Source organism: Pteropus vampyrus, unplaced genomic scaffold, assembly GCF_000151845.1.
Source record: "Pteropus vampyrus isolate Shadow unplaced genomic scaffold, Pvam_2.0 Scaffold114, whole genome shotgun sequence".
Lineage (NCBI taxonomy): Eukaryota > Metazoa > Chordata > Mammalia > Chiroptera > Pteropodidae > Pteropus > Pteropus vampyrus.
In genome coordinates this window covers 1,228,607-1,241,784 of record NW_011888895.1, presented here as the reverse complement: position 1 = coordinate 1,241,784, position 13,178 = coordinate 1,228,607, and the positions used below count along the sequence as shown (strand labels likewise).

Genomic DNA, 13,178 nt, shown 5'->3' with positions numbered 1-13,178 from the left:
GAATGGAGAGATCACTGAGGATAAAGAGAGAAAGAGGACTCAAAGCTTGGTGCCAGGGAATGCCGTCATATCCATGTCTTGTAGAGTATTTTTCAGAGTTGTAACTTGTTTGAATAGACTGATGGATTGACCTTCAGATTTTTTTTTTTTAATGAAGGAATAAAAACAACTTGGCATAAGCATGCATGTGTATTGTATACATTGTAACATAAATGGTGGATGTTTTCACAAAGTCAGATCAGTGCAACATTCCATATTCTTTGTTTCCTTTTGTCACATTGGGAATAAAAATAAAGTGAAATGGTTGCTCTTAAAATTGAGATTAGACCGTCTACGTCTCAGGCTTTGCAGTAGCTGCAGTGCTTCATGTATAATGAATACATCTAGCCACAGGGGAAAAAAAATAAAAGTATTCATCAAAGCATATACAAGGGCAAGAAGGAGAAAATGCGTGTGTGGCCCCTGATGTGACCGCCCTGCATCGAGGCTCTGCACTCAGGCCTGACGCCGGCAGGGCAGCACCTGGTGGGGCCCCGGTGGGCGACGACCTGAGGAGTGAACAGGCACGCGGTGGGTTTCGGACCGTGCTGCTCTCAGACGCTGCACTCTTGCATCCTTAATGTTTTTCAACTTTTTTTTCCCCCACCAGATTTTCTTCTAGAATATTTCCAATCCTCTAGTCTAGTCTAGTAGAGGATTGGATTGCTGAATAGGTTAAGAGTTCTGGTTAAGAGTATCGATCCACCCTTCCTTAGGTTTTATAAATGCCCTATGATGGGCGGGGGTGGGGGGCAGCCAGTGGCCATCGGCATTCAGAAGGACCAGTTGGCAACGATAGGTAGTTAGCCGTTTTGTGAGTTTCATTCCTAGAATAAATTTTGTCAGTGAAGTGGAACACTAGTGTTCTTGCTTCTTCCTGCTCCGTACATTTGTCTCAGAATCCAGGAGAGCCGGAACTGTTTATCTTTTATCTGCCATAGTGCCTGGCCCAGAAGCCTTGCTAAATATTTGCATTGGATCGCCAAGTGACTTTGTGCATAGTAGTGTTTGTGGATGCGTGTCCTCTGTAGCTCTGGGCTGGGAACGATTTGTGTCCTTGAAGAGCTGCCCCATTTGTTTATTTTTGATTTGCTTTTAGATACTTTGCTGCAAGAATGTAAGATGGATCCAGAAGAGCAGGAGCTATTAAATGATTACAGATACAGAAATTACTCTTCGGTGATCGAAAAGGCTTTAAGAAATTTTGAGTCCTCGAGTGAATGGGCTGATCTCATATCTTCACTGGGCAAACTCAACAAGGTATGTGGGGTGTAGAATATTTGGATTACGTAGAGGCGCAAACACAGCTGTCTTTTATTACTTTAAGGGATTGTCATATTATGACACTGATTATAACAATTAGAAAATGCAGGTAAGAAAACCACCCATAATTCAGTCACCCAGTCACCTGCTTTTAACCTATCAGTGTGCATACCTCCTTCCAGCTTTTTTTTTCTGAGGATAGGATTACAGTGTGGATATAGCTGAACGGCCTTTTCCTCAACAATACTGAGATCTAAACAAGATCACCTTTAAAATTGTCCAATCAGTTATTCAAAGATGAATCATTCAGCACGTACTGCTTAGAATTTTTATGGCTTTTTCTTCTTTGGTCTACTTTTTTGACCATTTTATTGCTAATTGGTAACTCCTAGAAGATTAAAGGATGAAATAAATATCGAATTCCGTCCAGAAATTGTGTGTGTGTTCGGACGAGGAGAAAGGAGTCAGGTCTGGGAAGACCAAAACTGGTTGGACGCAGGTGGGCTTGACCTTGTGTCCTGTAGATGAGACCATTGTATTTTCCCATCCTGCCCAGAAGGAGGATGACACAGTGGTGCCCGAGCACTCAGATGACCACTGTGACCCGCAGGTAGAAGATATCTGGGCTCAAAGTGGCTGTGCCCGGCTCTGCTGCTGTCTGGTCAGGGCTCCTAGCTGGGATACCTGACTTCGGACCCCAAATATCATGAGGGAGTTGGGAAGTGCTCAGTCCTATGCCGCAGATCTGGTCAAGGTCACAGACACTGGAGGGCTCTAACAAACCTCACTGAAGAGAAAGAATTTCTCCATTTACCTCTTCAGGGAACGGGGGTGGGGGAGGGTCAGCAGGGGAGTGAAGAATGCCAGCAGCCCGACCACAGGCATAACGCCTGGACAGCACTTCAGCATCGACCGCCAGGAAGCAGCTGTCACCACCCGCAGATGGCTGTCAGCAGAGACAGGCGGTTATTACAGGTAGTGGCTGGGAAGCTGCATGGTGTCTTGCAAGGTATATTTCAACATGTGAGCGTCATGGCCGGGTCAAATGCAAAAAAAGAACAAATCCGAGCTGGAGAGTTCTTTGGGTTTAGAACTCTAACTCGGGAATTCTCAAGCTGAAGAGAACACACACTGTCTTGCCTGAAGGTGGGCTCCTGTTTTGGGGGAAAGGGAGAAAGAAGTGTTGGAATGGGATCTAGGCATATTCAAGTTCTAGAAGTTTCTCTATGTTAGTACTCGATTCTCCTGGAATCTAAAAATAGCATACTTATTTAGGGACAGGGTGTGTTCTTTTTTTTCGTTGTTCAGATAAAATTCACCTAACGTAACCTTTACCGTTTAACCATCTTAGAGTGTGCAGTTAGGCGGCTTTCAGTATGTTCACGATGTTGTGAATCACCACTGAGCCAGAACATTTGTGCCACCCCTGAAGGAAGCCCTTCTCAGCCCTCCCCCTCTGCAGCCCCTGGCAGCCACTGATCTATTGTCTGTGTCTGTGGACATTTCATGTAAATGGAATCATACACTATGTGGCCTTTTGTGTCTGGCTTCTTTCATTGAGCCTGTTTTCACAGTTCACGTCGTAGTATGTGTCAGTACTTAATTCCTTTTTCATGGTTGAATAAATATTCCATTGTAAGGACAGACCACATCTTGTTAATTCATCACTTGATGACTTGAGTTTCTACCTTGCAGCTTTTGTGAATAGTACTGTCGTGAACATTCATGTACAGGTTTTTGTTTGAACACTTCTTTTCACTTCTTTTGGGTGTATATATATATACACCTAGAAGTGGAATTAAAATGCAGGTTATTGAGTACAATTGTGACCTTTAAGGAGCTTTGAGAGCGTTGACCATTCATTCATTTGCTATCCATCTGAGCACCTACAACCTGCCACTGTGTCCCAGGTACCAGGGTACAGTAGAGAACAAAACCAGCGTGACCCCCACGTTGTGGTGGGGATCAGGGGGAAGCTGGATGGTAAACAAAATATATGGCATTGTAGACACTGCCAAGTGCCGTGGGAACAGTAAGGAAAGCGGGGGACGGCGAATGTTGGGGGATGGTACGATATTAAATGGGATCATCAAGGAAGACCTTGCTGATAAGGTGCCAGGTGACCAAGTACAGGGCCTTTGGTATGTCTGAGGCTGGTGAGGTTGTCACAAAGCAGACGAGGGGTCGGGAGAGCGTGGGAGACAAGGCCGCAGAGCCTAGGGCTGGGAAGGGTGTCTGATCTTGCAGAGTTTTAAAACTAAAGTGTGAGTGGTCACTGACTTACCAGGAGCCCTGCAGTGGGGAGGGGGGCTGAGCAGAGACACGAGGCCTGGCTTCCCTGTTAACTGCTGGAACCGTCCCCAGCTGCTCTGCTGGGGCACAGAACAGGCCGGGTCAGGGAGGCTGGGATGGGAGATGGTTCTGGAGCTGTTTCTGGGACAGAGATAGGCCGGTGGGCGGGGTTTGGATTCTGAATGTATGCGAAGGTGGAGCTAACAGGACTTACCGGTGGATCGGATGTGGGTTATAGGAGAAAAAGCGAGGATCAAGGACGACTCACAGGTTTTCTCCCAGCTTTTCAGCTGGAGACTCAGGACGGGATGGGGAGGCTGACGGAGCCGGCGCCGTGGGTGGGCAGGGGCCGAGCGCTTTGGGAAGGGTGAGTGAGGCACCGGTCATTGTCCATAGGCAGTTGGTTATGAGTCATATCGGAGAAAAGTTTAAAAAGACAACTCTTTGTTACAGTTGATACTCAATTAAAGGTGATCCCATTACAGTGTCCCCGCGCTTGAGCTTCCTGTTCTGCTGCTGTGATTAGGCAATGAGTGAAAACAGCCCCTTTGAAATTTTGCAAGATGTTGGTGGGATGAGTATAACATTGTCCTTACCTAGCCCTGCCTATGACAGGTGACGTTCATAGAGAGCATACTGTGCGCTAAGGACCGGACGTGCATTACTGTATAATACTTACAACCTATCTTGAGATTGTTCTCAGATTAAGCAAATGGAGCAAGACCACAGCCACTGAGTGGCAGAGGGAGGGCTCACACCCCGGCTGCCTGGCTTCAGAGTGCGGCTCTTGAACTTTTTTCATGTCATTTTCTGTATGGCTCCCATAAGGGTCAGGGTACACCTCTTTGCTGTCAGGCATTGTCTTCATTTTCCAAATGTGGTAGGTGCCACTATTACCGCATTTACCAACGAAGGTTAACTAACTTGCCCAGTGTCATATGGCTGTGATTTTTAGGAGTCGAATTCTATCCTCCAAAGAAGATATGTCAGAGCCCTGACCCTCCGCCCCTCAAAGTATGACCTTATTTGGAGAGCGGGTCTTTAAAGAGCTGACCAAGTTAACATGAAGTCATCCGGGGTGGGCCCTGATCCAGTAGGACTGGTGTCCTCATAAAAAGGGGAAATTTGTGCACAGACAGACATGCACGTGGGAAGACGCCATATGAGGATGACTACAGACACCAAAATGCCAGAGATTGCCAGCAGACCGCCAGAAGCTAGACAGCAGCCTGGAACAGATTCTCCCTCGCAGCCTCAGGTGGAGCCAGCCCTGCCGACACCTTGATCTTGGACTCCAGTCTCCATTTCGGGGTATAAGCCATCCGATGCGTGGTGCTCTGCTACAGCAGGCCTAGGAAGTTGATAATGGTAGAACCAAGACACGTGGAACCCCTAGGTGCTGGGGACACGGCATTTAACGCCAGATCCTGCTCTCAAGGAACATGAAGCTTTGGCGACAGGAAACAGACAACACATAAATGTGCGCTGTTGGGTCTTGACTGCTAAGGAGAAAGATAAACCAGGGAAGTGGGGTGGTGAGGAAGGAGGCTGGGGCGCTAGCTGAGACAGAGATGGCTCTCTGATAATGTGACATTTGTGATATTAGCAGAGGCACGGATGCAGCGAGCAAGCTGGCAGGGAGGCCATATGGGGCATGGGCTTGTGTCCAAGATACTGTAGCGGGAGGGTGTGGCTGGGGTGGAAAGGTGACAGGAGATGAGGGAGGAGAAGTAGCCAGGGCAGATGATGGGGGAGTGTTCTGTGAGGGTGGGAAAGCCAGGCAGCTTCCCAGAAGGCTTTGAGCAAGGCAACTGCTGCCTTACCTGTTAGGTAAGGGGAGTCAGCCCGTGTGTGGGAGCCTGCCAGGGTTGGCAGTGGGCAGCTCTAGCACCTAGATCAGTGTTACTGGCACTGGAGAGAGCAAGCCTCCATCATTAGCGATTACTTCTGCATTTAAGAGTTGATGGGAATAAAGAATTTTCTTAAGGCTTTAGTGAAGATTAGATTTCTTGGATTCATGCATGTATACACAGTCAGTCAGTATATTAGTGATGAATTAGTAAAAAAATCTTTATAATGCAAATAGAAGCAATACTGCAGTATACAAAGGTTAGGTCAGGATGCCTTCTACTTAAAGTGGATGATTGCAGGTTATAAAACAAACCATAGACAGAACAGAAGGCTCATCGGGCGCAACTCTTGACAAATGAGAAAACTAAGCCCCGAAAGCTCTTGATTTGTCAGATTATATACAAGTTTTAATTGTATCCTTTTAAAAATTTGTTAAACTTTCAGTATCATTAGAATTTTTCTGTATTAGAGAAAAGTTTATCTTTTATAGTTTTTAGGCAAATCAACATGGATTAGGCTAATTTTTACTTGTTTTTCTGAGACTTCAAGCCATCATCTTGCACGGGATAGTTTTAGATAAATTTTAATCACCAAGTGTATTTCGAGCCCTAGGAACCCAACCCCTGTACCAAGCCTGGATTATAACTGTGGAAATGAAGGATAGTAGAAATTAATAAACTGTACAAGCTCAGGGTGTTGGACGATTCGGTTTCTTCCGAAGCCTCTCTCCTTGGCGTGTAGACGGTGCCTTTCACTGCGTCCTCACACGGTCTTTCCTCTCTGTGTCTCTGTCCCGATCTGTCGTCTTATAAGGACACCGTCATATTGGATTAGGGCCCACCCTAAGGACCTCGTGTTAATTACATCTTTAAAAGCCCTGTCTTCACATACAGTCACAGTCTGAGGTGATGGAGGTTAGGGTTTCAGCATGAATTTTGGGGGCTGTTATAATTTGGCTCCGTAACAAGATCTGACAAGAAAGTGCAATTGTCTCTCCACGTACGAATTATTTTAAAACTCATTTCTGACGGGAGCCCGGATGGTTTTTCATCATGTGCCTTATGGAAGGGTAGAGTGTTATTTATTTAATTTATTTTTCCTGCCTGAGAACACCGTGAAGACCGTCAGTTTTCATGTGCAGTGACACAATGTGTACCTGGAACTTCCTAGTCACTCTGGACAGGCTGTGCAGTTGCCTTGGTCTGCTCAGGGTGCTGCACCTCACAAGCTCTGCACCAGCCTCTTTGTGGGTGTCTTTGTGGGGGGCTTATCCCTCCAGGGTGGGCTTTCCCATGGGTCACCTTGCAAGGACCCTTTCCGTCCTCTTCCCCAGCCTCTTCCTCCTCCCACCGAGATACCATTTAAATCATTGCTCCTGATCCCCACTTGACCAGACTGAGTAGCAAGTGACCTGGAGTAGGGCCGTGAGTGCCTCTCAGCCTACGTAATGCTTGGTTGTCTTGTCACCTCACTTTTAGGACCCCATCTGTTAGAGTATCATACCTCGCTTTGGGGCAATTATGTTAGTCATTTCCCAGCAACTTTTTGCCGCCATCTGGGGCAGTGACCTTGAGGTAGAAGTTGTCAGATGAGTAGGGTATTAGGGACATCGTGGAAAGATGTGGGCCTTAATGCCTCCTGAGTAGAGACGTTATGCCTTCTTAATGCCTCTGAAAAGATGTTGGAAATTACTGACTCTTCACTTTTGAGTAGAGAAATCCTGAGCCGTTGCAGGAGAGAGCGATGAGCACGAGGCCCATTTGTTCCTGGCAGTGTTCTCATCTCTTGGCACTGGAATTTAGAAAATGCAGCCACTAGAATGTCAGGTAGAACTCCCATTCCTTTGCCACTGTCCTGTTGTTCTTCTCTTGCTCGGTGACGTATTGTGGCTCAGATGGTGTCATCGCTTCATGCCCGGCCCCAGGTTGTCCGGGAGCTGGAATTGCAAAGGTGTTGGTGGCTCAGGGCCATCAGAGCTGCCTCGCTGCGAGCCACTCAGCAGGCCCTTTTGGAAAGGCCACTTCCCTTTGCTGAAGGCAGTCTGGTCACTTGCAGTGACATATAGCTGGGATAGCCCACTTTTTGTGTGGGCAGAGAATATTTTTGCCATTCTTCCTTTTGGATCTGTCGGAGGGATAGAAATAATCCAGATTTGGACAGATGGGTTATTTCCCCAGTAATCCGATGATAGAACTTGTCCAGCAGAACTGAGTTCACGGGTAAGGGAAGGGGCTTTATGGTCTGCTGACATAAATTTTGTCAAGAAAGTTATGAAGCCCCCCAGTCAGTGGTACTGTTATTGCAGCCCAAGCAGATTAATACTAGTAAATTAAATTTGGCTGTTTTCAGAAAGGACAGCTGATTGAACATGAGTATCAATATTTAAGCTTGTATTTGAGCCAAATGTAGACATTCCCATTTGTTTCTTTTTTAAATGGTCTTTTTTTTTTTTTTTTTACAGCTCTGTTGACATACAATAAATTCTACACCCATTTTAAGGGTATAATTTGATGAGTTTTGACGCGGACAGCCCTGTGAAGGCATCACCACATGAAAGCAGTGGACATGTATCTGTCACCCCCAGGAATTTTCTTGTGCCCTTTTGTAGTCCCTCCTCCCCTCCGTCCCCACCCTCAGGCAACCGCGGATCTGCTTCCTATCACTGTAGATTAGTTTGCATTTTCAAGAATTTTATACAAACAGAATCATACAGCATGTACTCTTTTTTTTTCCCCTTATCTGCAAATTCGGCTTCTCAGCAAAACTCTGAGAGTTGGCCAGGTTGGTGTATGTATTGATAGTCCATTCCTTTTTACTGCCGAGCAGGAGACTGTGGACGTTCACCATTTATGTATTTCTCTGTCAATGGACATTTGGGTTGCTTCCAGGAGATATATATTTTAACTTTTTTAAAAAAACTGCCAAACTGTTTTCCAAAGTGGCGTGTCATTTTACACGCCACCATCAGTGTACAGGAACTGTGGTTCTTCCACGCCCTTGCCAGCACGTGGGGTGGGCAGTCTTCTTAAGTCAGCCGGTGGAAGTGTAGTAACCACTCCCATGGCTTTTGTTTTTCCCAAATGACTAATGATCAGAGAGGTAGTATGTGATTGTTGTAAATGTGTTTTAATCCTCTAGAAGTACAACACAAAGATAACTATAAAGATTCTTTGTCGTTTTATTATATGTAACAGCAAAAACATTGGAAATGATCCCCCTCAATAGGGAAGTGCAGTGGCATATACAGTCATCCAAATGAAGTGGACTTGTAGGTACTAACATGAAAAAATGCTCATGACAAAATAGATGACAAAAAGGTCAAACAGTCCATATATAGCTCCCTTAGTCGTGTGTGTGGTGGGGTGGTGCGGGGTGGGGTGTAGGACTGGACAAGAGCTGCAAGCTCCTCTCTGTGTCTCTGTCCCGATCTGTCGTCTTATAAGGACACCGTCATATTGGATTAGGGCCCACCCTAAGGACCTCGTGTTAATTACATCTTTAAAAGCCCTGTCTTCACATACAGTCACAGTCTGAGGTGATGGAGGTTAGGGTTTCAGCATGAATTTTGGGGGCTGTTATAATTTGGCTCCGTAACAAGATCTGACAAGAAAGTGCAGTTGTCTCTCCACGTACGAATTATTTTAAAACTCATTTCTGACGGGAGCCCGGATGGTTTTTCATCATGTGCCTTATGGAAGGGTAGAGTGTTATTTATTTAATTTATTTTTCCTGCCTGAGAACACCGTGAAGACCGTCAGTTTTCATGTGCAGTGACACAATGTGTACCTGGAACTTCCTAGTCACTCTGGACAGGCTGTGCAGTTGCCTTGGTCCGCTCAGGGTGCTGCACCTCACAAGCTCTGCACCAGCCTCTTTGTGGGTGTCTTTGTGGGGGGCTTATCCCTCCAGGGTGGGCTTTCCCATGGGTCACCTTGCAAGGACCCTTTCCGTCCTCTTCCCCAGCCTCTTCCTCCTCCCACCGAGATACCATTTAAATCATTGCTCCTGATCCCCACTTGACCAGACTGAGTAGCAAGTGACCTGGAGTAGGGCCGTGAGTGCCTCTCAGCCTACGTAATGCTTGGTTGTCTTGTCACCTCACTTTTAGGACCCCATCTGTTAGAGTATCATACCTCGCTTTGGGACAATTATGTTAGTCATTTCCCAGCAACTTTTTGCCGCCATCTGGGGCAGTGACCTTGAGGTAGAAGTTGTCAGATGAGTAGGGTGTTAGGGACATCGTGGAAAGATGTGGGCCTTAATGCCTCCTGAGTAGAGACGTTATGCCTTCTTAATGCCTCTGAAAAGATATTGGAAATTACTGACTCTTCACTTTTGAGTAGAGAAATCCTGAGCCGTTGCAGGAGAGAGCGATGAGCACGAGGCCCATTTGTTCCTGGCAGTGTTCTCATCTCTTGGCACTGGAATTTAGAAAATGCAGCCACTAGAATGTCAGGTAGAACTCCCATTCCTTTGCCACTGTCCTGTTGTTCTTCTCTTGCTCGGTGACGTATTGTGGCTCAGATGGTGTCATCGCTTCATGCCCGGCCCCAGGTTGTCCGGGAGCTGGAATTGCAAAGGTGTTGGTGGCTCAGGGCCATCAGAGCTGCCTCGCTGCGAGCCACTCAGCAGGCCCTTTTGGAAAGGCCACTTCCCTTTGCTGAAGGCAGTCTGGTCACTTGCAGTGACATATAGCTGGGATAGCCCACTTTTTGTGTGGGCAGAGAATATTTTTGCCATTCTTCCTTTTGGATCTGTCGGAGGGATAGAAATAATCCAGATTTGGACAGATGGGTTATTTCCCCAGTAATCCGATGATAGAACTTGTCCAGCAGAACTGAGTTCACGGGTAAGGGAAGGGGCTTTATGGTCTGCTGACATAAATTTTGTCAAGAAAGTTATGAAGCCCCCCAGTCAGTGGTACTGTTATTGCAGCCCAAGCAGATTAATACTAGTAAATTAAATTTGGCTGTTTTCAGAAAGGACAGCTGATTGAACATGAGTATCAATATTTAAGCTTGTATTTGAGCCAAATGTAGACATTCCCATTTGTTTCTTTTTTAAATGGTCTTTTTTTTTTTTTTTTTACAGCTCTGTTGACATACAATAAATTCTACACCCATTTTAAGGGTATAATTTGATGAGTTTTGACGCGGACAGCCCTGTGAAGGCATCACCACATGAAAGCAGTGGACATGTATCTGTCACCCCCAGGAATTTTCTTGTGCCCTTTTGTAGTCCCTCCTCCCCTCCGTCCCCACCCTCAGGCAACCGCGGATCTGCTTCCTATCACTGTAGATTAGTTTGCATTTTCAAGAATTTTATACAAACAGAATCATACAGCATGTACTCTTTTTTTTTCCCCTTATCTGCAAATTCGGCTTCTCAGCAAAACTCTGAGAGTTGGCCAGGTTGGTGTATGTATTGATAGTCCATTCCTTTTTACTGCCGAGCAGGAGACTGTGGACGTTCACCATTTATGTATTTCTCTGTCAATGGACATTTGGGTTGCTTCCAGGAGATATATATTTTAACTTTTTTAAAAAAACTGCCAAACTGTTTTCCAAAGTGGCGTGTCATTTTACACGCCACCATCAGTGTACAGGAACTGTGGTTCTTCCACGCCCTTGCCAGCACGTGGGGTGGGCAGTCTTCTTAAGTCAGCCGGTGGAAGTGTAGTAACCACTCCCATGGCTTTTGTTTTTCCCAAATGACTAATGATCAGAGAGGTAGTATGTGATTGTTGTAAATGTGTTTTAATCCTCTAGAAGTACAACACAAAGATAACTATAAAGATTCTTTGTCGTTTTATTATATGTAACAGCAAAAACATTGGAAATGATCCCCCTCAATAGGGAAGTGCAGTGGCATATACAGTCATCCAAATGAAGTGGACTTGTAGGTACTAACATGAAAAAATGCTCATGACAAAATAGATGACAAAAAGGTTGAACAGTCCATATATAGCTCCCTTAGTCGTGTGTGTGGTGGGGTGGTGCGGGGTGGGGTGTAGGACTGGACAAGAGCTGCAAGCCCTTTGCTGTTCGACTGGTTTACTTCCAGCTTTTAATAATTCTAAATGAGGCTCTCATGACATCTTTCTGCACGTGGCTGTTTTCATCAAGGTGTATTGCCAGAGGTGGAGTTTCTGTGTCGTTCAGTCAGAAAGTTAAACCTTTGGACATGTGAGTCTGTGTGTGGACTTTATTTTGATCCACTCATCTGGCTGGGCTGGTGCCAGAGCCACAGTATGTGAACTGCCGTACTTCATAGTGTCTGTCTACGCCAGCCCAGCCCAGCCCAGCCGCTCTTTTTCAGAAATTCTCTACCATTCATTCCCAGGGTGTGTTCTTCCAGATGGATGTTAGCATCATTTCTAAAGTTAAAAACTCTTTTGGAGGTTGATTGGTATTAGGGGACAAATATAGAATATTTTGGGAAGAAGTGGCATCTTTACACACGTAGAAATGTGGTAGTTTTCTTCATTGATGAAAAAGTATTTGCTTATGTCCCTAAGAATTTAATTGGTCTTTTCATGTAAGTTCTCCCTGTTTCTTAAATATATTAGATATTTTATACATGTATTCGTGCTATTTTTGAATGGGATTATTTTTCACTATGTGTTTTAACTGGTTGTTGGCATGTAGGGAACTATCAACTTCTGGAATTTGGAAACTGACCATCTTTGTAAATTTATTTTTAAGTTTTTTCAGCTGATTTTTTTTTTAATTTTTTTTTTTATTATGGTGACATTGGTTAACGAACAGCTGATTGTTTTTCTTCAGGTAGACACAGGCATACCATCAGCCAATACCAAGTTTGTGTTTTTTCCTAATATTTGGCTAATTTTTTTTGGAATAGATTAAATAGTGGTGATACCATCAATGGTGCAGTAGTGTTAGCTGCTGTAACGAGTCCACACAGGCAGCACCACCGATGAGATGGAAGTCTGTTTCCGGCTCTCGTGTCAGTCTGTCACGGTGCTGGAGATTGGGCAGCTCCCTCCTGCGTGGTCGTCCCACAGACTCAGGCCAGGGACTCCGCCGTCTGCAACACACGGCTTTCCAGGCTGCTGCGTTCGCCGCCGTTCTGTCCCACGGGAAGAGGGAGCATGTGTGGGATGTAATGGCGCACGTTACTCACACTCGTATCTTCAGAGGAGGAACGTCTGCCCTGGCTGGGCAGCCGTGCCCAGCTGCCACCCCTGCCACGGGAGGGGGGCGCGATTCAGGGACAGCGCCTGTCCCTGCCCCACCCGCCGGGCACTGACTTCAGTGGGAGTGCCGCCAGTGTTAACCCATCGGATTGCTTGTCTCAGCGGGAATCCGTTTATTCCTCATTTACTGACCTTAGCAACCTCTTACCCTCGTGTAGCACGAAATGTACGTCATTCAGTTCCTTACCTGACAGTTTGTAAAGTGCCGAGTTGCTTTTCCCTAAGCAGCGCAGGTGTGTCTCCCTTGCGTTTTCCTCATGTGCTTTTGGTGATTATTGTACTTGAGCCAGATGCTCCCACCACTCGGGATGTGCCTCGGAAGTAGTATGTTGGAAGGCGTGCTGATTCGGACGTGGGGTGAAGGGACACTGAGCATGGAAGCAGAGCGCCTGGGTTCAGGCTCACCACCTACTTCTCAGTTTGGGACAGATATGCTGGTTGCCCACCCAACAGCCACTCACCCTCTTCTTTCTTGTCAAAAGAACTCAGTTACGTCGAGGCGTCAGATGATGATGTG

General features: G+C 46.0%; 1 protein-coding gene across 1 annotated transcript in view; it reads left to right on the top strand.

Annotated features, from left to right (window-relative positions):
• The first annotated feature begins 1,138 nt into the window (after positions 1 to 1,138).
• DOPEY2 (dopey family member 2) overlaps positions 1,139 to 13,178 on the top strand; it is a 96,158-nt gene continuing 84,118 nt past the window's right edge. Inside the window, exon 1 of the mRNA XM_023533892.1 lies at positions 1,139 to 1,299. Within this exon, the coding sequence (XP_023389660.1) occupies positions 1,162 to 1,299 (138 nt within the window). The 5' untranslated portion in view covers positions 1,139 to 1,161. The remainder of the gene's footprint in view (positions 1,300 to 13,178) is intronic.